The following is a 20945-nucleotide window of genomic DNA, read 5'->3' as shown; positions in this document are numbered from 1 at the left end:
TGTTTGTTTTATTAATCATAATTGATATTTAACCATGCTTCCCCAACAAGTTACATCAAATCAATTTATAATTTTCTATGAAAGTCAAGTAAGAGATGGGCAATAAATTATGGATCAAACAAGCCAGAGTGAGTGAGGGAAGGAAAGGGAACCTAGAGAGCTTTTACACGATCCCAAAGCGGTGGAAGATCAGTCAAAAGGTTCTTCACAGATAGACCGAGGCTTAGCGTGCTTAAAAATGGGTGTTTTAGTAACTTCTGGCTGTTGGCCCTTTAGTCTGATCTTTCACCAAGCACATCGCAACCATTTCTTTAAAAGACTGATTACAACTGGAAATCCTCTAATTAGAATATCTTTTAACAGAACTTGTGAGTTCTTGCATAACCACCTCATAAATGTATGCAATGAAATCATACGTTATTTGGTGCAATCAAGAAAATATGATTTAATAAACCCAACAAAAGCATAACTGATTGATGCTATCAACAACTCACTAGTAAAATGATAAGTTATACCTTTGAAAACCATTTATCTCGATCATATCATAATCCAGTCCAGGAGGAGCATTCTGAATAGTCATCACAACAACCTACCAACTAGGAGATATTAATAGCTGGTACTTGCACAAAAACAAAAAAAAAATCAAAACTATGAATCAAGTATTTTGTGCATCTGGCCCTCACGAGTGACAGTGTATACACCTTCATTGGAGGGTACTCTGAATAGGGAGCATGACCATGAGCCAACTCCAGTGCAGTTATTCCAAACGACCAGATATCAGCTCTGTATGTTTACAGTTGCATCATCTTACAGCAGTTACTAAGAAACTACGTTTACTATACATATTTCAAAAGCTTATAGCTGCCTATCTGAAAACTGTCTGAGCACGTCAAATATATTAAAAGCACACTTTACAATGATAGTAATCCTTGGGAATAGAGACTTTCGAGTGCAGAAATCAGTTTTGCATGAGTAATATCTATGGTAAATACAAATTTAGCATGTTCTACTCAATACTCACTTGTAGTCATAACCACTTCCAGGTTGCAAAACCTCCGGAGCCATCCTGTAAAATAGAAGAAAAAATTGAACATCATGGTATCTAGTTATCTGCATCAAATGAAGTAAAAGAGATTTCACAGAGATGACAAAAAAAACCTTTAAAAGAAAAATAATTTTATCAGAACAGTAAATTATCCATTAAGTAAAGGAATTCGGTTTTCTATATAGCTCCTTGTGTTAAAATCATAAATCGGAATGTGAAGCTGTTGTATATAAGTTTTGACACTCATATCCTCGTTGGTTATGACTTATAGCAACAACTTACCAACATGGACTTCCCACAAACGTATTCCTGGTACGCTTGCTATCACCCCTGTCAAACATGCAAGCTGAAACACCAAAACCACCAAGCTTTACTATCCCATTGCTATCGAGAAGAATATTTCCAGCCTGAAATCGATTTCAAATTAGAGAAGACGTGAACAGATTCGACTTGGTCTAACTAGCAGAGATATGTTGAACATCCATACTAACCTTGACATCACGATGGATGTGGCCGTGTCTATGGAGGTACCCGAGAGCTTTAAGAGTTAGAACCCTCTGCCATGAACGGCATTACCACCCAGAGACATGTTTCAACGACAAATTAACAATATGCCGTTATTACATTTGGGTGTTCAATCAAACTCCCCTTTCCATAAACGAGTTTTGATTCTCTGAGTGAGTTGTAGATATGGGACAAGAGATGAAGAGAACAACTAATCTTTCTTTTGGGGTATTAAAACTTTTTCCTTAGTAAACATACGACCATACGAGACAGAGACTCACAAATGCTAAAACTGAATTCGGTGTTCAAGTCTGCCAAGTTGCTCTGTTTGTATTTACATTATGTCAATCTCTAAGGTGCATGTTTGTAATTCGATTAAATTGATTGTGTCAGAAGACTTTTATACAAGATTTGTACAGTAAAAAAAAAGGCTGAAGGTTCTGTGAATCTGAAGATAGATTGAATATTAATAGACTATAAAAGTTACAACACATAAGATCCTCAAAAGCTTAAAGGAAGAAAACTCATCCGCAACAACTTAAATCAAACCCTAAATAACCTCAAAACTCTCTGCCACCAGCAAGAGCACCTTTAAAAAAATTCGGTCAATGTGGCCGGAGAACCCAAAATGCCAAGGGTATCTAGTCTTTTTGTGCCAAAGTGCCACATGATTAGTGCCTGAAGTGCCTCACGTTGGTGAAGAGAAGAGAGACTCCATACTTATTACAACAGTCTATGGCATCATTGTCTCTAATGCTTCCACCAGGTTCAGCAATGGCCCCAATCCCACTCTTACATGCTTCTTCTACAGCGTCATTCCAAGCTGCCAACAGAAGAGTGCCCAATGAGTCAAAATCAGAAGATAAGGCATATATCAGGCTTCTTTCTTTTCTTCTTAACTCTGCATGTATGCATGATCTAGGGTTTGTAAATATAGGAACTGGAATGCAAAAAGAATGTTTGTCATCGTGTGCATTCCAGTAAATAAGGACTCTAATTTCCTTCAGATGGCAAATAGATTTAAAACTAGGTCCGACTTAGGCAGTACAACCATATATTCATGTGTTGAGAAAACTAATAAAGTGGATGCTTTTCGATTGTTTTTAGGGTTTAGGCTGCAATTTCGCACGCGTCAAAAAGTGATGGACCAAGCATAACCCAACTGACACACCATCTAAATCATTGTTGATGTAGATGCATAAAACACTGAAAGTTTGACATTTGGACAGTTGGACTCAATGAGAACATAATACTTACCAAATGGAAAGAAGGCATCACTAAAACGCTGCTCCTTTAACTTCATCTCCTGCTTTCCTCAGAGCAATTCTTAGACTCTCTACGGTTAGGTTGCCCACTTCCCATCCCTAACATGCAGTCATCCTAAACAAACATAAGAGATGACTTGAATCATGAATCTTTAAAGTAAATCTTAACATTTGCTTTTTATAAATATGACTTCAAATCAACAAGAGCAACATTCATGCTTCAATTTGGAAGAGCACTAACAGCTTGTACTATCGACATGGATAGAACTAACCTTTGCTATTACAATGGCATTGCTCTTGACATGCTTCACACAGAGCCAGGCAAACTCTGCATCATGAAGCTCGTTTTCTAGTGGAGTCCTTTCAGAAACCACTTTAAATTGGATATCTTGAGGGGTCAAGTCGTCAGAATCCTGAACCAACCATCCCCCACCAACTTGTCTGAGCGAGAGTTTTCCCTGCTTATTCTTGTTAGCTTCAAGGATCCTCAAAGTCTTTGATTTCCCCAAAGTATCTCAAGACCCTTTTCAGAGTACTTAGGTGCAACCACTATCTCATAAAACATCCGTGTTTCACCATCAGCAGGACTTCTGAACTCACGAATATCCTTTGGCGAGAGCCTTAAAATGCATACCATTTGAATTAAGAACACTCATTAACAGTAACATTAATATCAACAACAGACAAGGCTACCCTTGGTAGAAAAAGAAAAGGTATCCAAAGTTTGTTGGGGAGCTTTGGTTGTGTTACCGTCAATGGTCCCACATCCACACTGCATTTTAAGGTTATAGATGATGCAAACTGAATCAAATTTGTTGTCAAACTACAAAAAATTTGATCTGAGTTGCAGTCCATATACTCTTGCAATCTTTTGCTTCACACCAAACACAGCCAAAATGCACATAATATCTTTCAATTCAAACTTACCTCGTCAACTTCTACATTAAAAGCTACTATCCCACCAAATGCACTCACTGGATCTGCTTTCACGGCTAGCCTGTAAGCTTCGAGGATATTCTCTCGTGATGCAACGCCACAAGGATTTGTGTGCTTGACTATCACACAGGTAGGTTTTTCGAATTCCGATACACAGTTCCATGCTGCATCAGCATCTAAGTAGTTATTATAGGACATCTCCTGAGAAAAGACAAACAAGTTAGATTAAATAGATAAACATCAATCTGAAAAATAATAATAGTAATAATAACATAGGAATGTACTGACTGATAAACCAACCTAAATGTGGTCCCCAAAGTTATAAAAATCTAAAAGTAAAATGCTGAGAAAGCAATAGGCCAATAGCCAAGTACGTAAACTATTTTTTGTGCTTGATCTCCTATTGAAGCCAGTTATAGATACCCATCTAATCCATTTTCAGATACAGAATTATTGAGTAAGCTGAACAAAATTTTTGCATTAATCAAGATCTTCATCATTGCTACAACTTTGAAATGTAAAGGCACGCAGTGAAAAAAAACAGCTTTGTGCGATTTTAATATGGGTCCTCTTTTATTCATGTATTTGTTGTTATTTCTAATTTGACTTATACATGTAGTGAGTTATCTTAATTGGTTAAGAACCCACTAAAACAAAGGAGTTTCTCTTAAAAAGATCCTGTGTGGACTTTAGTTACCTTTGAGATTCCTAGCCGTAATGTGCATAACTTTCGAACAGGCAACATTCTAATTTTCTAAATACATGATTTCAAAAATAATAATACCAAGAGTCCTCTCTTCGTGATCTGTTGTGAAGCAAGGAAAGAACGCGATTTCACGCCTGTTTTGACTGCCTCATGACTGATTCACAAGGGTCTCGAAACGGACGTTTTTATTTAGCTTTATTACTGATTGAGGCCGAAGCTTTGTCTGGGAAACGATCAGAATGACTGATCAGTAGAGAGGTGCCCTTCAAAAAGGGTACCGAACCGGGAGTATTGACACATTGATTCTCGCTAATGAGTGAACGGACTCCAAGGATTACTCCCATAGCCCCAAAAAGGCGAAGGGAGTAATCCATTGAGAGTCAGTGAGCGAGTAAAAGAATGTATGTAGCTCCGGATTGTTCTTGTTCTCTCCGGACTGTCTGTCCTGTCGGACAAATAGGCATATGTTTTGAGTAAGAGTTCCACACAAGCCTAGGTTAGGGCAAGAAAAGGATAAGTCAACCCCTAAGGGAAATTCTATCTTAACTTGCCAGTCTAGGGGTATTGGTTTAACGTCACAGTACACAGCAGTGATATCTTGGCTTCGATGCTCGTCAAGGAGTGCCACCATTTCCGCGGAGCTATAGCCAAGAGTTCACGGAGCCAGGTTACCGCGATGTCTACGGGCCACACTCCAATCAATGCCTTCTTGTCCTTGAGTTCAAAGAGTTCGATTCATGCTCTTGGGAACATAGTACAAAATATCGGGGATATGGGTATTTATCGATATTCAATTTCTAGATATGTATCGTGGATATATCCCCTCTTTGGGGATATTTGACATTGTTTCACATGCAAATATCGTGGATATATCTAAAATATCGACAAATATTGTGGATATTATGGATATTTTTTGATATATCATGATATATTATTTATATTTATTTGAAATATAATAGTAAATATTAAATAAAATTGTTATATACACAAAATATCGCTAAATATCTCCAAATATCACAAAATATCGTAATATCGTTGAAATATCACCGATATTTGCGGTCGTATATATTTCTGAACATATCGTGATATTTATGTCTTTCTCTTAAATCTGGATAGATATCTCCAAATATCGCGATATATCAGGATATTTTGTACTATGCTTGGGAATACCAGTCCTCCTAGGCAAGCTACTGTTTTAGGTCAGGAGCTCATCATGCAGCTATCTTTGAGACAGACATGCTTGTCTCAGCGAATACATTGCTTAGCCTGAAATGAACACTCGGTTTCATTGATCACTCTACCCAATAAGAATTTGTGTTTCCTTCCTGAAGTATTCTGGGGTTTAAGATGAGCTTACCAGTCTGTTTTAAGTTTCCTAATGCCTTTTCCTATCTTCATAGATAGTATGCACTGACATTCGTTTTCCTATTCCGGAACTATGCATTAACTCGTAAAGCTTCTCCTTCGGCTTTCCTAATTCTGTTGTACTTGACTTAGGCATAAGAAGCAGCTCTGATAGTCAATATAGGTGTGTTAAGCAAATGCATATTGAATTATAGAACCTAACTTTCTGAGTTCAATGTCAGCTTTCGGATAGACTCAAGTCACTCAACGCCGGAGACCGACGACAGGAGGTTATTAGAAAAGCACTTTACGAGCTAGACTAATCTCTCATTTGAGGACTCTGACGATAGTCAACTCAAGGCAGCCCATGAAACAAGCTAGAAGCCCATTTATACTTAGATAAATCTTATGTTTGAGAACTCTGATGATAGATTGGTCATTTCAGGTAAAAAAACGTGCTCTTGTCTAAAGAAAACAGTTATTGAGTGAAACAATGTGTGTAGCTGAAGAAGTGAGCTTAGGTAAGGGGACCGAACGGGCTAAAGGTTGTAGAAGAGAAGAAAGGGAAGAGAAGACACAAGAAGAAAGCCTCATGTTGATCCAAAGGTCTCTTGGATTAAGTAAGCCTACTGTGACAGTGTCTGAAAACATCACAGCAGTGAATAGATTTCAAGCTCTAGCAGTAGAAGTGGAACATGATAATGCTAACACTCTTGAAGGACAAACAGAAAATCAAAGGAGCTCACAAGTTGCTGAATGCAGTAATGCTAGTGAACTTGCTCTGATGGTTCACCTTGGGGTTGTTGATGCACCTAGACCTGTGGTTGATGATCTCAGTTCAGTGGCTTTGCACCATAATGATCCTAGTGTGACAGAAGCACCACAAGTTGTTAGTGAAATGGATAGAGAGGGAACAGATTGTTGTCTTTCTAGAGTCACTGAAACAAATATTTCAGCTAGATTGTTAGAGAAGAAGTTGGTCCTACAGAATCTGATGAGCTGGCACTAGCTCGGAGAGCAAAAGTGAATGAAGAAGCAGATCACATTCTCCACCTTGCGGGCTTACAAGCTGGGATGCCAAATCAAGATGCAGAGCCACCTGATCCTCATAAAGTCAGTGAATTCTTTGCATTGAGCTGGGCAGACATGATTGATAGTGATCAGCAAGAAGCAAGCACAGGTAACAAACACCTTCTCACAAGGCAGCAGCAATTACCTTCCCCCCCTTGAGGTCCAAGGCTGGTGGGGAAAATATCTCTCACTGAGCTCTGCTCAATTTACCCAATAAACTCTCTAGTTTCTAATGAAGTGCTTTTATTGGAATCTTAGAGGTATTTCAAATGAGAAAACCATAAATAGGCTGTCTAAGCTAATAAAAGATCATGATCCCGACTTCATAGGGATTGCTGAGCCTTTAGTAGACCCTAATCAGTTTCACTTGCATTTCTTTACAAATCTGGGATACAGTGCTAGCCTTCATGTCAATCAGCATCCATCTCACTGCCAAAATATTTTGTTTTTGTGGAAGAGCAATATACCTGCACCTAACCTCATTGTCCAATCTCCTCAGCAAATTACAGTGGAAGTCAATGGTTGTCTGATTACAATTGTTCATGCTTATTCTTTGTATACTGGTAGAAGACAATTATGGAGAGAACTCACTCTCATTAATCAGTCTAACTTGCCATGGCTATTGATTGGTGATTTCAATACTTACTTAAGCCCTACTGAAAAGAGGGGTGGCCTCTGCCCCTCTAACAGAGCAATGACTGAATTCAGAGAAGTTATAAATCACAATATGATGCTTGAGGCCCCCAGCAAAGGGTATCATTTCACATGGTGCAATAGGCAACTGGGAAGCAGCAGAACTTGGGGTAAGCTAGACAGAGCATTCATGAATATAGCATGGAAAATTTCCAGGTTGGTCATATAAAGTTCTTGGTAGGCTTTGCTCAGATCATTCTCCTCTAGTAGGAAGACAATTTGACTGCTCCAAACCTAAGAACTCACCTTTTAAATTCTTTAAGATGTGGACTCTACACCCTAATTTCCTCGAGCTTGTGGAGAAGAGTAGGTCTGTGCCAGTACAGGGTCATTCTATCTTCATCTTTTCTCAGAAGCTAAAAAAACGAATCAGATCAAAATGAAGAACGACTGAGGACCAATAAAGCGTTCAAAGTAGTCTAAATCAACTCCAATGAAAAACTTATTGAACTGGTCAAACGCATATCGAGTTCTCGACGGCCATAACACACCAGAAGACCACTGCTCTCCCAGTAACTGCACTAATGGGGATCTCCCAAGCGGACACAATCACTTTGCGTTTCCCGGGTTCACTGGCATAATAGTGTTAAGTAAGTGGTGCAAGTCATGTCATCACATCAGAGGTAACATAACTTGGAGATCACTGATCAAGATAGAGATAAGGCAATAAAGAAAGCTATTGCACTAGCTCTTGTTGCTTGCCTCATTGGTATTATGTTTAATGCTTCTATTTTACATAATTTGAAAGATTAAGTGAAAAAACAAGAGATAAGATAGAGAAAAAGCACCTCTTTGATCGCAGCCGGCATTGCTTTGCTTGCTTCCACTTCAGAGCTAGTTAATAAGAGAATAAGCTGGCGGTTAGCTTACCTTTTTCCTTGGAGAGCTGGAGACAGACATACTTTCTTTTAGCCGAGCTCGATCCAGTAATTCCTGCTCATTTTCGGATCTGATCTTCGAAATGGCTCTTAACGAGACCTGATCTAGCCCAATTTACTCATCAGAGACAGGATTTGTTGATTCGGTTTCAGAATATCCTGATTCCTTCTTTTCTTGGAAAGAAATATTCGCATACTAACTATCACAAACTAGAATGAGTCCTTACTCAACTTACCGTGAAGGGAAGGGTTAACTAACCGTGGCGAGACTGAAAGGTGAACTCAAAGTGAGTGTGGGAACTTCAAGTCACATTTGCTACAGAAGGAAGTTGTCCAACTGTATGAATGATGAAGTAATGGAGCTGACCTTACCACCTTACTTAGTAAACTATTGAGAAGTCGTCTGAGACATCAGCTTTCTAGCAATGGTCTTATCGGATTATCTTCCTTGATAGGGCACTACCTCGCTCAACTCGTCCTTTCACCTCAACTCAAGGATTAGTAGCTGCAGCCGCTGTCTTATCGGATTATAGTCTGCACTACAATATGATAATACTGGTAAAAGGAAGGAATAGCAGGAAGGGAACTCACTTCGAGCCATATTCTTATCTGCGAAAAAAAGGGGCATTTTGAGCATCAAGGGAACTACCTATGGGTGAAACATTCATTCCACTTTTTGAGATGCGATCGGTATAAGGATAAGGCCTGGAAGCTCGCTTAAGACAAGACGGAGGGCTACTTGAAAACAGGAGACCTCTATCAGCTGTGGGAGGAAGTTGGATATCGTAAGCTGGGCGCTATTCGTCTCATGCTTCAGTGTCCGATGACTTCTCAATCTCAAAACAAGAAGGGGAGTGCGAAATCATACTAGCAAAGGCGAGTGGCCGATTCGGATTGAGGTACCAGCTTATACTTTCCTGAACTTATAGTCTTCCTTCTACTAACAGCTTTCTGTTAGCCGGTTGGTTTTAGAAGCAGCCAACAGCACAAGCAGAAGCAAGGGCAAAGGCAAGGGTCCGAAGGATAGTAACGACTAGCAGTAATGAAAGCTTCAAGTACTACTTTGTTGAAAGTGTACTTATAATAGTAGTTTCAAATGCTATTTATAGTAATCAAGTGCGTTTTTTCTTTAGATGAGAACCAGCATAAGGATATTCCTTATAAAGGGAAGGATTGGTTCACCAAAGAAGCAAGGGAATGATGTTGTTTTTTACTAAGATAGGCAGGTAACCAACATACCAACAAAGCTGGGATCACCCCTCCTCGAGTCCAGGTCTCGAGTGGCAGCGCTGTCCTTTTCCTCCGAAGACAGATTGAGCTAAGATAAGTAAATTCGGGTACAGTTTAAGCATCTGGTTCCCTACGATTTGCCCTGAATCCACATGAAGAGATGCCGCCTAAGTCCAATTGGCCTATCCGGCTCCCTTAAGACAAGAAAGACTTAGGGCCCTTTAGCAAGCAGCCCTTATTTACAACTCACGGACCAATCCAGAACAAAGGAATAAGGGTCCTTACAAGAGAGAGCAGAAGCTAACGCCGGTCCTCCCTACTATGTTTTCTCTTATATTTTTATAGTGGATAATTCAATTGCAAACTGGAGAAAGGAAGGCCTCCCTAGCCTGGACTTGGAGAAGCAATGGCAGGGGCAGCAGACGGAACGGAATGAGCAAACCTAGGCCCAACACACTTCCAATTCCCGGACCACATTCCTTGATCTTATACAACAGATCAAACGGAGGAACAAGCCAAGCTAACTACGGCCTTAGATGAATATAGCTTCTTGTAGTTCACTACGCAAACGAATCCGCTTCCACTGTTCACTGGCTTGGGACCCTCCCTGCCAAGAAACCTTACCCTTACAGGTTCATTCCGTACGTACGAATAGTTCTATATCTCCTCTCCAAGACTGAAAGCAGCCAGAATGGAATAACGAATTGAATAGATGTGGATGGAACTGCCTACGTTGCCTCATCCTTTCTTTGATTTTTCCTTATTTTTGTGTCTTATAGAGCATAGATGTTGGATCTAAACCAGATGGTGGTCGCATCTCCTATTCCTTTCCTGCTCGCCTAACTCATTATGGATTGCCGATCTCCATCTATTCGCGTACTGCCATATAAACATATCACAGGCTTATTCTAACCGGGTTTGCGATCAATGCTTCCTATTCAGATAAGCAGCCTAAATTAAGGCATCAGGCCAAAATCATGGGATATAACATTCTAGAGAGCTTGACTTCCTTCCCTTTTCTCAAGAAATTAATGGTCGAACAGCTTGGGTAAGCCGATTTTATTGTCTTCTTTTTTTTTTTTCTTCTTTGCCAGTGCAATCGATTGCATTCACCAAGAGATTTGCCTGAACCTGTAGAGAAAAAGAGGCTAGAAAGGCTTAATCTGGAAGAAGATCAGGTAATTCATTGTGGAAGGGAATAGCAATACAAGACGATAATTAGCAGACAATCAGACAATAAAAAAAGATTAAAACATCAGATTCTAAAACATCGGATTCTCATAGATCTTATGCAGCTCCACTAGTAGAAGCTGATGTGGAAGCTGGCGTGCTCTCCCTTCAAAGGCTTAAAAGGCAGAAAAGGATGAAATCAAGCCTAGCCGAGTCTACTCCTGTCTTTCCTTCCTCAATCTTGATTGATCTACACCAACCTTCCCGCGGGGAGATTGACCGAGTCCAGAGCTAAGTTTGGTAATTTGACAATCATGAAAGTTCGTTCAGGTAGCTTAAATTCCTTGTCGGGTAAGTTCCGACCCTTCGAAGGGCTTTAGACCAAGTAATAAAGGATCTGGCCATAGGAACGAACTGAAACTTGGGGGTATCGACGGAAACTTCAGGATCTGTCATAGAAAGCTGGGCTTTGCCCCTTAATTCAGAGTTTGCACTTTCGCTTCGGATGACACTGAGAATTGTTATTGTATAAGAAGGGCAAGTTCCTTCACTGATTGACATAGGAGAGCTGGTGGAATTTTACCAAAGCCGCTCTAAGCTTGAAACGTCGCTCTGTCTTTCTCTGGGTTCCTTTCCATGAACTTACAGCTGGACTGCCCAAGAACTAGAACAGAACTGAACTAGAAGTCAGAGTGCCATCGACTGTAACGGACAGATTTTCTTTTAGCCAGCTATTCGAAAGGACAGAACGGACAGAGGTTATCCCTAAACCGCCTAACTAAACCTTAAGCCTAGCTTACGTAACGGAACTAACGAAAGTGGCTGTCTCAGTTTACGTCGCACCTCGCGATGAGCTAAGACACAAGACACAGCACCTGCTGCTAGAAGTCAACTGCACCTTAACCGCTAACCAAAACAGGAATTGATCTCCGCTTCCCGTAATGGAAAGTGGATGTCTAACTTAAAGCAACTTGCCCGAAAAGAGAAGAATAAAACCGAAAGATTTAATTGAACCTAGCTGGAAAAGAACCTACTCTCCTATCAGTTGTGCACTAAGATGCTCCTACTTATATATTGAGTGACCCCGGAGAGAGACCACTTCGACTATCAGTCGGGGGATACCACAGCACACTTGTTACCTCTTATTGAATGGAACAAACTCACTCCCGTGTTCCCTACCTTCACTCACTCTTTGTAAGACAGAGAAAGAAAGCGTAGGATCATCTCTCACGAAATCTTTTATTCCAGCTTTTGGAGAGATGGAGCTCTAGAAGTTCCAAACAGTATTGGTTTTCTGCCACTGAGCTCTCTTTCATATCCTCACAAACATCACAAGACATGAAAATACGGAAAAGCCTAACAGGCCAGACAGTAAGATAGACCAAGGTTTGGAACCCTGGAAGGAGTTGCGGCTGAGCAGGCAAAGATTTTTTATTTGAGTCAATGCCTAAATACTAGGAGATTTGCAAGTCCAGTGTGACCTTATAGAAGGAAGTCATCTATTTGCGCTTGTCTTTCCCGCTCTGCGTAAGAAGTAAAAAAGTCCTCCCTCCTCTTCCTGTAATGATTGATTCCTTCTAGCCCTTTCTGAACTCCCCTCATCATATAGTGTGTAAACGGAATCACCTGCGTGTGACTACGAGGGCAGCCATGCCCACCACCTTCTCTCCACAAGTACGAGTTTCCTTCCTTTCTCAAATTCCACTGGCATGAATTCAAAGCAGTCTTTCACTTTTGAGTGATAGAATGAACTCTCCTTTCAAGTATTAGCTCTCCAAAAGAAAGATTCAATCCAGCCCATATTCAATCCCTTTTGCTAGTGTGGATGTACCCTATGTCAGGCTGATCCCAGGAAAGTCCCACGTTCCTAGTAAGCGGGGTCACACAGTGGATTGTCAACCCGATACCGTAGTTTAGAGAGGTGGCGGTCAGGTCCCATCGTTGCTACACTAAATGGTTTTCAAAAGAAAGGGATAGGAGTAAAGCCTCAAAGCTGGAGCTTACACTTACAATAGTATGTTGAATCTCTACCAGGCTCGTGTCCATTTGAAACTGGCATACTCTTTCTTTTGCTTCTGGGTAAAAATAGAACGCATTATCGGAGGAGACGCTACCCTCTTTAGCTTTCTTCGCATGGAGCGTAGCTGTTCCCTGGAGGTTGCCAGGGTTTATAGATTTATGCCAGGCCAAAGAGAAAGTAAAAAATGCCGTATACGAAAGAGAGAGCTGTTAACTAATAGAAGGAATAGAGGGTAACACAGTCCTTAGTGATCTCATAATTTGTTCTTTCTGGCTTTCTGGTAGCAATAACTCTTTCCCTTATGGTCAAGCTACTCCGTTCTCTCCTTAGCAGTCGACCTACTTCCGTTCCTTCTCGTCCACTAGTTCTTTCGCGTCCATCCGCATTCCGTTAGGTTCCGTTCCGCAAGCAGACATACAATTGGGTTCTGCCAACGAAGGAAGCCGTTATGCTAGACCAATAGGCAGAGAAGAGAGGGCGAAGGAGCAGCATATGATAATAGAATATATAGGTAGGTCGGTGGGTAGAAGTTACCAAGTGAGTAGTCCAAAGTAAAAAAAATTAGAGTACGAACCAAGGGCGCCAACGAGGACTACTAGCAACTGGAAGAGCTACCTTAGCAGACCAGGCAAGCTCAAGAACTAGCATATGCAGCCTCTCCTACTAGAGAAAGAACTCGAGGAGAAGGAATTGGATTCTTATTCGCCTCCATCCGGTCCCGACTTCTCCTTGTTCGTTTCATTAAGCTTCTCTTTCAGACCCTTGGTCCAGCATTAGATCCCGTGGGTCCAGGCATTCCTTAACTATTCCTTCATTTCATAGGGGTTCACTCCCATACGCACCAAGATCGGACCCGTCCTTGGGTCCTATTTCGCTATCTCGTGTAATCAAAAATTCGACGTACTATCGAGTTGCTAAACTCCGAGAATTTTGGATCACTCATTCGGAAGAGGTCATTTCGAAGACCTGCTTGAAAAGTAATTCCTTAAGTAAACATCTTTTGTCAATCGAGGATAAAAGCATGTCAAAAAGCCGTCTTTTAAGCACGACTGGAAGATTTCCAAGTGAACCCAATGTTATGCTTAACACATCCAATTCGAGATTGAGATACTAGGCCAACAGAAGACTTCTCGGGAGCAGCCTCTTTAATAGATGAATAGCACGACCTACCTTCAGGAGTCTCCCTACACGAGGTCTGAAACTAGCAAAACAGCTTAGGATTTTCCCCTTTCTATGGTGAAGGAGTTTCATCCACTTCATCCACGGCCCACCAGCGTAAATAAAGGAAAATGGGTAGCACCATTCCTATTTGAGTCAAGTTACATCTTATATAGCTATCAACCCGAGTTCTCCTCTGAGACGGGATCCTATGTAACTACACCCTTAGCTGGTCTATCTCTATGGCCCATGGAAACTGGTCTCCATGTGCTTCGAGACTGCACAAAAGCTAAAACTATATGGAGGGAGTCAACTCCATTTCACTTTCACCCAACAACCCCCAGAGGATATCCTCACTTGACTCAAAACCAACTGTCTTAATCAGACAGCGCACACCAATCAAATCCCATGGAACTTCTTTGTTAAGAATGGGAGTGTGGACTTGAGTCCTATTTCTATTCGGACTTTGATGTCGTTTATGTCTCCATTTGGATTAATGGGGATAGAGGCCTAGTATCCTACCCGTCGGTTATCAACTCTTTTGAGAATAGGTGGAATGGGATATAAGGTGATTGCTCGCTTAAATCATAGTGAGTCTAAACGGGTTCGTCCTATAAGGGCATTTTTATTAGAAAAAAACACGCTGTTTGAAAACAGTAGAGGTTCATTCTCTGTTTTCGTGAAGCCGGTGCTTAAACATGAGCATTTCAGCCACCGGAAAGGAGGAAAAGAGAGAAGATGCTGCCCCGGACTCGTAATTGAGAGTTTCTTCTTTTTTTATCCCTAGACTTTTCTGTAGTTTGAGGACTCTGACGATAGATTGGTTCTCTTTTCTGCTTGGGACGGAGAAGCCATTGAGGCACTGCAAGTCCAAGCTGAGTCGGAAGACCTTGATCGTAAAGCCCACTCCCTGTCTCCAAGGTCAGTTCTTACTTTCTTCCCGGTTCAAACCTTCCCATGTAAGCAGGGATGGCAATAAAGCCCTGTTTCGGTAAGAACCTGTACCCACTCTTCGCACTCTAACTTCAATTTACCTAATACATTGGAAGATATTTCATCTTCTGGAAGAGCACTTCCGAGAATTGCGGAGTCAGTATTAGTGTAGTAACAGTCAGATCTAGAAATGTATTTGTACATATGAATACGAGAATAAGCTGTAATAGCTGCGGACATTTGAACCGCAGATTGCTTAGGAGGATTCCAGTCTGTGTCGATAACATTTCCTGTTTGGCTAATATAACATACTATATAGCATTGATCGCTCAGCTTGTTAGCTATGGTAAATTTTGTATTTAGTATAGAGATTATATTTTGAATGGGCCAAAAATGTCTTTTGATGGATAAACATATTTTCTTCTAATCATCTTCACTTTTTATTTCCTTATCCTATACTCTTTAAAGTAGGTTGTTACAAACTACTAGGGAAGACACACTTCAACTTTAGCTCTTTGCATGCAGTCAGTACACTTAACCAATGAGGGGAAACCACAATAAATCTTGGCAACAAGATTCTTCTATCAGTCTAACAGATTCCAATTCTAATTTTAAATTTACCCTTCTCAAGCTCTCAATTCTAGTAAAATCCAATCTTTATTTTCTTCTTTATGGCATAGGCACCGCTGTCTTATACTCTTTAAAGTAGGTTGTCTCAAAACTACTCGGGAAGAACTTCAACTTCAGCTATTTCCATGCAGTCAGCACGCTTGTCAATCGGCAGGGCGGGAGGAGTGAGTGCAGAAGGATAGGCTTACACTCTTTCTAAAGCAGACCAACAACTGAAGGGAAAAACAGTAAATATTGGCAACAAGATTCTTCTATCAGTCTATCAGATTCCATATTTTTAATCTACTCTTCTCAAGTTCCCAATCCTAGTAAAATTCAATCTTTGTTTTCTTCATTATGGCAGTACCACCCCCACCCCCACCCCCCAGCAAAAAATAGAGTCACACGCCCTGAGTCATTTTGTTCCTGGAAAAAAGGAGTTCCATTTTCCTGAGAATTATTTAACGTCTCAAGTTTTTACCATTATATTTCCTAAAAATTTGGCTTTTCTGTTTTGGCAATTAACGTTATACCCATCGCCAAAACCATTTAAGGTCCATAACACTAAATCTGACAGGATACCTGTCTCCTAATCTTATTCTCTTAGTAACAAGATTCTTCTATCCAAAGTTCCAAATATACACTTTTCAGTACCTATTCCTGCACTAAGGGTGTATTTGATTTGTGGGAAACATGTGTATTTGATTTGTGGGAAACATTCCCACACTCATCGGTGGGAACTTTTCCCATTCAAGAACTCTATTTTCACCCTAACTCTTCCACTCCCCAACTTATAAAGAGTTTCCCACTTTACTACAAATATTGACTTGTGAAAAGATTCAAGTTCCCACAAAATCAGGAGTTTGATAAAAAAAAAATTACCTTCCACAAATCAAACACACCCTAAGTCACTAACCAATTTTCCCTATCCACCTTGACATCACGAACTTCTTTCCGTTTTTACTAGTCCAGATCTATGATCTATGTTACATGGACACACCATATTTTAGGAATAATCAGTGTCGGAAATGTGTCCACATGTCCGTCTCGGCAGAAGTCAGACACATTGTATGTGATATAACTCAGTTTTGAATACTTTGTCGTGTCAGACACTTCAGATCCGTGTCAATGTAACTTAGGTCCAGACGATTCTCAAGTATTATGGATTAAATAAGTAAGTTAAGGCTTGATATTGCAAAAGTAAAAACACTTGGATGTTTAAACTAAGCTCTTCTTAGTCGTTTTCCTACAATATAGGAGACTCAAAATGTGATGCAATATAAGATTGGATATATGTATATAAAGCAACAGCGAGGAATACAAGTCCATCTCTTCTCGGAGACCATGGTGTGAACCATGAAACTAACAAGATCAGCTCACATACTCTAGTCATTTGTAATTTCTTTTTACCAAATATTGAAACAATACGACCATGCATTGCACAAAGACAAATCATTTCTGACCTTTCCATGATGTTGTATAGCAGTTGCAATACCTCCAGCTTGGACTTCTGAAAGACGCTTGTCAACATAAAATGCAGCTTTTTGATGTGGATTCTCCCCATAACGAAGAGAGCTTTTAAGCGAGAGAGGCACTGTAAACTTCGGAGGAAACTCATCTACCATGACGACAAAAACCATATCAACTTGCTCGTCCCTTAAAAATAGAAACAAGTATGTGCTTTAATTATAAACACTGAAGCATAAGTATTACCTACACCTGTCTGCTTCCACAGCCATTCTGAAACTGCAGAATCATAAGAAGAAACATGCTCAAAAGCCTTCCAAGCAAGTTTCCTGTGAAACCATTCATCACCCTGGTTTCCTTTCAGATATTCTAGAAGTTCAGAATAGTCTTTTGGGTCCACCACAACTAGTACATCCCTGTGGTTCTGTTGAAAGATCGTGTTCCATTAAAATAAACATAAAAACAAGAATAAAAAAAAATTGAAAGGAAACATTGAGAATGAGATGCTAATGCCACATACGCTGTATATTTAAGAAATGATTTCCCTGCATGTAATGTTGAGCATGTCGAACCCAATTTGTCTTTTAGTCAAAATAGGATAAAATTTTCATTTCAACAAACCTTTGCTGCAGCTCTTATCATGGCAGGACCCCCAATATCAATGTTCTCAATACCATCCTCAAATGAGATTCCACTCGTTGAACTAACTTTGTCATAGAAAGGGTACAAGTTCACCACCACCACATCAAAAGTACCTGTAGGTAAATAGAATTGACAATAGCAACTCTATTAAAAAATTACATCTGAATCATCGACACTTACCTACAAGAAGACGCGCAAATAAGTGCATCTTTACTGATAAAAGTTTGTTTGTTTGTTTTTGTTTTTTTTTTCAATTAAATATTAAAGATAAAATCATACACTGATGCAGACATAGTTGAGAACTTACACGAGGACTAACCTATTTCATGCTCCTTTAGAGCTTCCATGTGATGTTTCAGGTCCCTTCTAGCAAGAATGCCTCCATGAACCTTAGGATGTAAAGTTTTTACACGACCATCAAGCTGTAAAACATAAAGGCAAAAGGAAAATTTTAATTTCCACAAATCAATGCTATGACTCTATTAAATTGAAATGGAGCTACATTTATGGTGAAGTAATAGAAGATGTAAGAGACACAGGCTTGTAGGACTCAGCTTACCATTTCAGGAAAACCAGTAAGTTGTTCAACTTTGGTAACAGGGACTCCTGCTTCTTCTAAAGCTGATGCTGTCCCTCCCGTTGAAACGATAGTAAACCTGCGGATTAAAAAGGATATAACTAGGTATTGGAAGACAAAAAAGTCGATTGCCCAAGAAAGCTAGATCCTATTTGTCTAAACAAACCAGAGTTTTGGGTCTTTATTAAGTTAATCTAAACAAAGTTATAATATTGGCATTCACCCCAGGCCCTGAAGTCCATTGCCCAGGAAAGCTAGATCCTTCTTGTCTGACAGTGATATCAAGGCTTGCTTCTCCCCTGCAAAAACAATAAAACAAATAAGATCTCACAATTTTATCTTGGACACACACACGCACATAGCGAAAAAAAAAAAAAAAAAAAAAAGTACCTGGCCCAGAAGAGTAAGACCTAGTTGTTTCTTCCGCCCCAGCCATTGCCTTAACTAAACGGACCGAAGCTATGTGAAAGAAGAAGTTTGGCGTCTGAAAGAAATGCATATATAGTTTGTTCATCCTTGTTGTAGGTAGTAGTAGTAGTAGGTGAGTTTGTTTTATTACCTGTAAAGAATGACAATAGTTGTATGTTTGAGGATGGCAAAGGCGAACCGCAGAAGCTCCGTAAGCAAGATTTGCACTATTCAGCATTATCCGTCTTGTTTATTACCTACTTGATGGGAAACTTTGGCCTAAAACAAACAAATAAAAAAAATTCTTTTATACATTTATAGTCTATATATATATCAGAAAAGATATTACTTGGCTATTCTGTCTTCTATAAACTCAAATAAATTAATAAAACAAAGAGAGGTTACCGTGAAAGCAGAGGGGGTTTTGCAGGGTTTGAGAAAGTGAAGAAATACTTTTTAAGGAAAAGACATCGGTTTCTCCTTCTTCCGTTTTTGTTTCCAAACTTGAGGTTTCTTATTGGGCCGAGTGTGGGCCTTCTTCAAGGTCTATATATTGATTGATTTACTGTTGCTTAATAATAATACCAAATTTTCATCTCTATTTATAATTGGGAATTAGACATAACCCTCACTCTAATTTTCTTCAAACATTAAACACCCATTGAGTGTATTCATCGGTTCATACTTGTTAAATAGTAGAATAGAAAATTGCATACGAAATATAAATCATTGAGGTGAGGGCATATTCAGTATTTCATTATGGAAGTTTTAGATTACTAAAATTACTTACTCCATAGCAGTGGGAAAGTAAGCCTAGCAAGGGTAGAAGATGAGAAGAGGAGGAAGATAGAGAGAATGACCGAGAATAAAGAGGGTGAGAAGAGGAATATGAAAATAAGCATAAGAAGAGATAAACTATAGAGGGGCAACATACAACAGCGAAGAGTCATTTTACACCCTCTAAAAAAAAAAAAAAAAAAAAAAACAACAACAACAACAACAACTCAAGAATGTTCGCATACGCTCACTTAATAACCTGGACAAGATTACACTCATAACCTTATTTATTTCTGGACGTACTTGAGCCCGAATCTATCTGGATCAGAGTGTCAGATTAGTGTACTTTATGTACTCGTACTTGAACACTTAACCAAACGAAAGAACCAACCTCACTTATTAATGATCACCAACAACAAACAACAATGCAAACTTCTCAAATCTCCTCACCCTTCACCATTAACACCACTCCAACCTTCAAACCGTCAGCATTCCCTTTCCATACCCCTTCCTTACAATGTCTTCGACTGACCTTTACTCATTCTTCAATCTCATGTTCACGTACTAGACGATTTCCAATTACCACCACCCCCTCCTCGACAAAAGCTCAACGGCCCAACAAGTACAATTGTCCAATAACCGAACCCAAGTCACAAGTAGGGTCTCAAGCTATATTATATGGAGTGGGTCTTACTGAAAAAGACATGGATAAACCTCAAATTGGTATATCACCAGTTTGGTATGAAGGAAATACGTGTAACATGCATCTTTTACGTCTCGCACATATCGTAAAAGAAGACGTTAAGGAAGTCGGTATAACATCATCGGAACGCTTCATAACTATCTTATCACGGTGATCCAACTCACGAAAAATTTCAGTTAAATCTCCATAATAAACAGATAGAGTTTTCCCATTTTGTTCGGCCGTAAAGGCCTTTTGATGTAAGGTATACACCTGCAATTCATCACTTCTATCATAGAATGCCTTTGAGAGGGCATCCCATATCTCTCTAGCAGTGGGTTAGCGTGGATAAGCGTATGTATCGCTTCATGCTTTCAGGACTTATTGATATCAACAATCATCGCTTGACTTTTTGGTTTTTCGCATACCATTTGTTGTACCCTTCATCTGATTTTGTGGGCTGCTTTGTGTTGCCACGAATATACGAGAGGTTTTCACGTTTTGCGAGATGCATCTCAATGATTTGAGACCATAAATCGTAGTTTGATTCCGTGAGGGTGATTCCTACATTGAATACTGACCCTTCGGATTGAACAATGATGGATTTGGTATTTGATGATTCGGTGTCATTCTTTGCCATGACGAACTACATAGGAATTCGGTTGGTTAGGATGTGCGGTGGTGGTGGTGGTGGTGGTGGGATATTGGTAATCAAACCCTAGCAACACTAATTCGAGAGTGCGGTTATGAGTTTTAGAACCTGGCTCTGATACCATGTTAAATATTAGGGGTTTTTATTCATTCATTCTAATATTACACTGAAAACACAC

At 39.8% G+C, this 20945-nt stretch overlaps 1 protein-coding gene and 1 long non-coding RNA gene across 2 annotated transcripts; both read right to left on the bottom strand.

Annotated features, from left to right (window-relative positions):
• Nucleotides 1-685: 685 nt before the first annotated feature.
• LOC147472845 (uncharacterized) lies at nucleotides 686-1686 on the bottom strand. The gene is made up of 4 exons (XR_015210659.1): nucleotides 1537-1686; nucleotides 1328-1452; nucleotides 1022-1066; nucleotides 686-783 (listed from the first exon to the last, which is right to left on the bottom strand). It is a non-coding gene; the product is annotated as an uncharacterized LOC147472845 (long non-coding RNA).
• A 301-nt stretch (nucleotides 1687-1987) lies between these two features.
• Nucleotides 1988-19172, bottom strand: LOC147472844 (uncharacterized). Its single transcript, XM_086588188.1, is given in 17 exon segments — nucleotides 1988-2372; nucleotides 2807-2829; nucleotides 2831-2887; nucleotides 2889-2929; nucleotides 3087-3322; nucleotides 3325-3424; nucleotides 3426-3434; nucleotides 3742-3951; nucleotides 17026-17180; nucleotides 17276-17453; nucleotides 17651-17784; nucleotides 17991-18093; nucleotides 18231-18327; nucleotides 18472-18547; nucleotides 18639-18732; nucleotides 18808-18935; nucleotides 19062-19172. Coding segments are annotated over 16 exon segments (1752 nt in total). The 5' UTR covers nucleotides 18895-18935; nucleotides 19062-19172; the 3' UTR covers nucleotides 1988-2220.
• Nucleotides 19173-20945: the final 1773 nt, after the last annotated feature.

Source organism: Coptis chinensis, unplaced genomic scaffold, assembly GCF_015680905.1.
Source record: "Coptis chinensis isolate HL-2020 unplaced genomic scaffold, ASM1568090v1 utg724_pilon_pilon, whole genome shotgun sequence".
In the NCBI taxonomy this organism is placed as follows: domain Eukaryota; kingdom Viridiplantae; phylum Streptophyta; class Magnoliopsida; order Ranunculales; family Ranunculaceae; genus Coptis; species Coptis chinensis.
The sequence above is the reverse complement of the archived record's forward strand: the minus strand, read 5'-3'. Positions and strand labels throughout refer to the sequence as shown.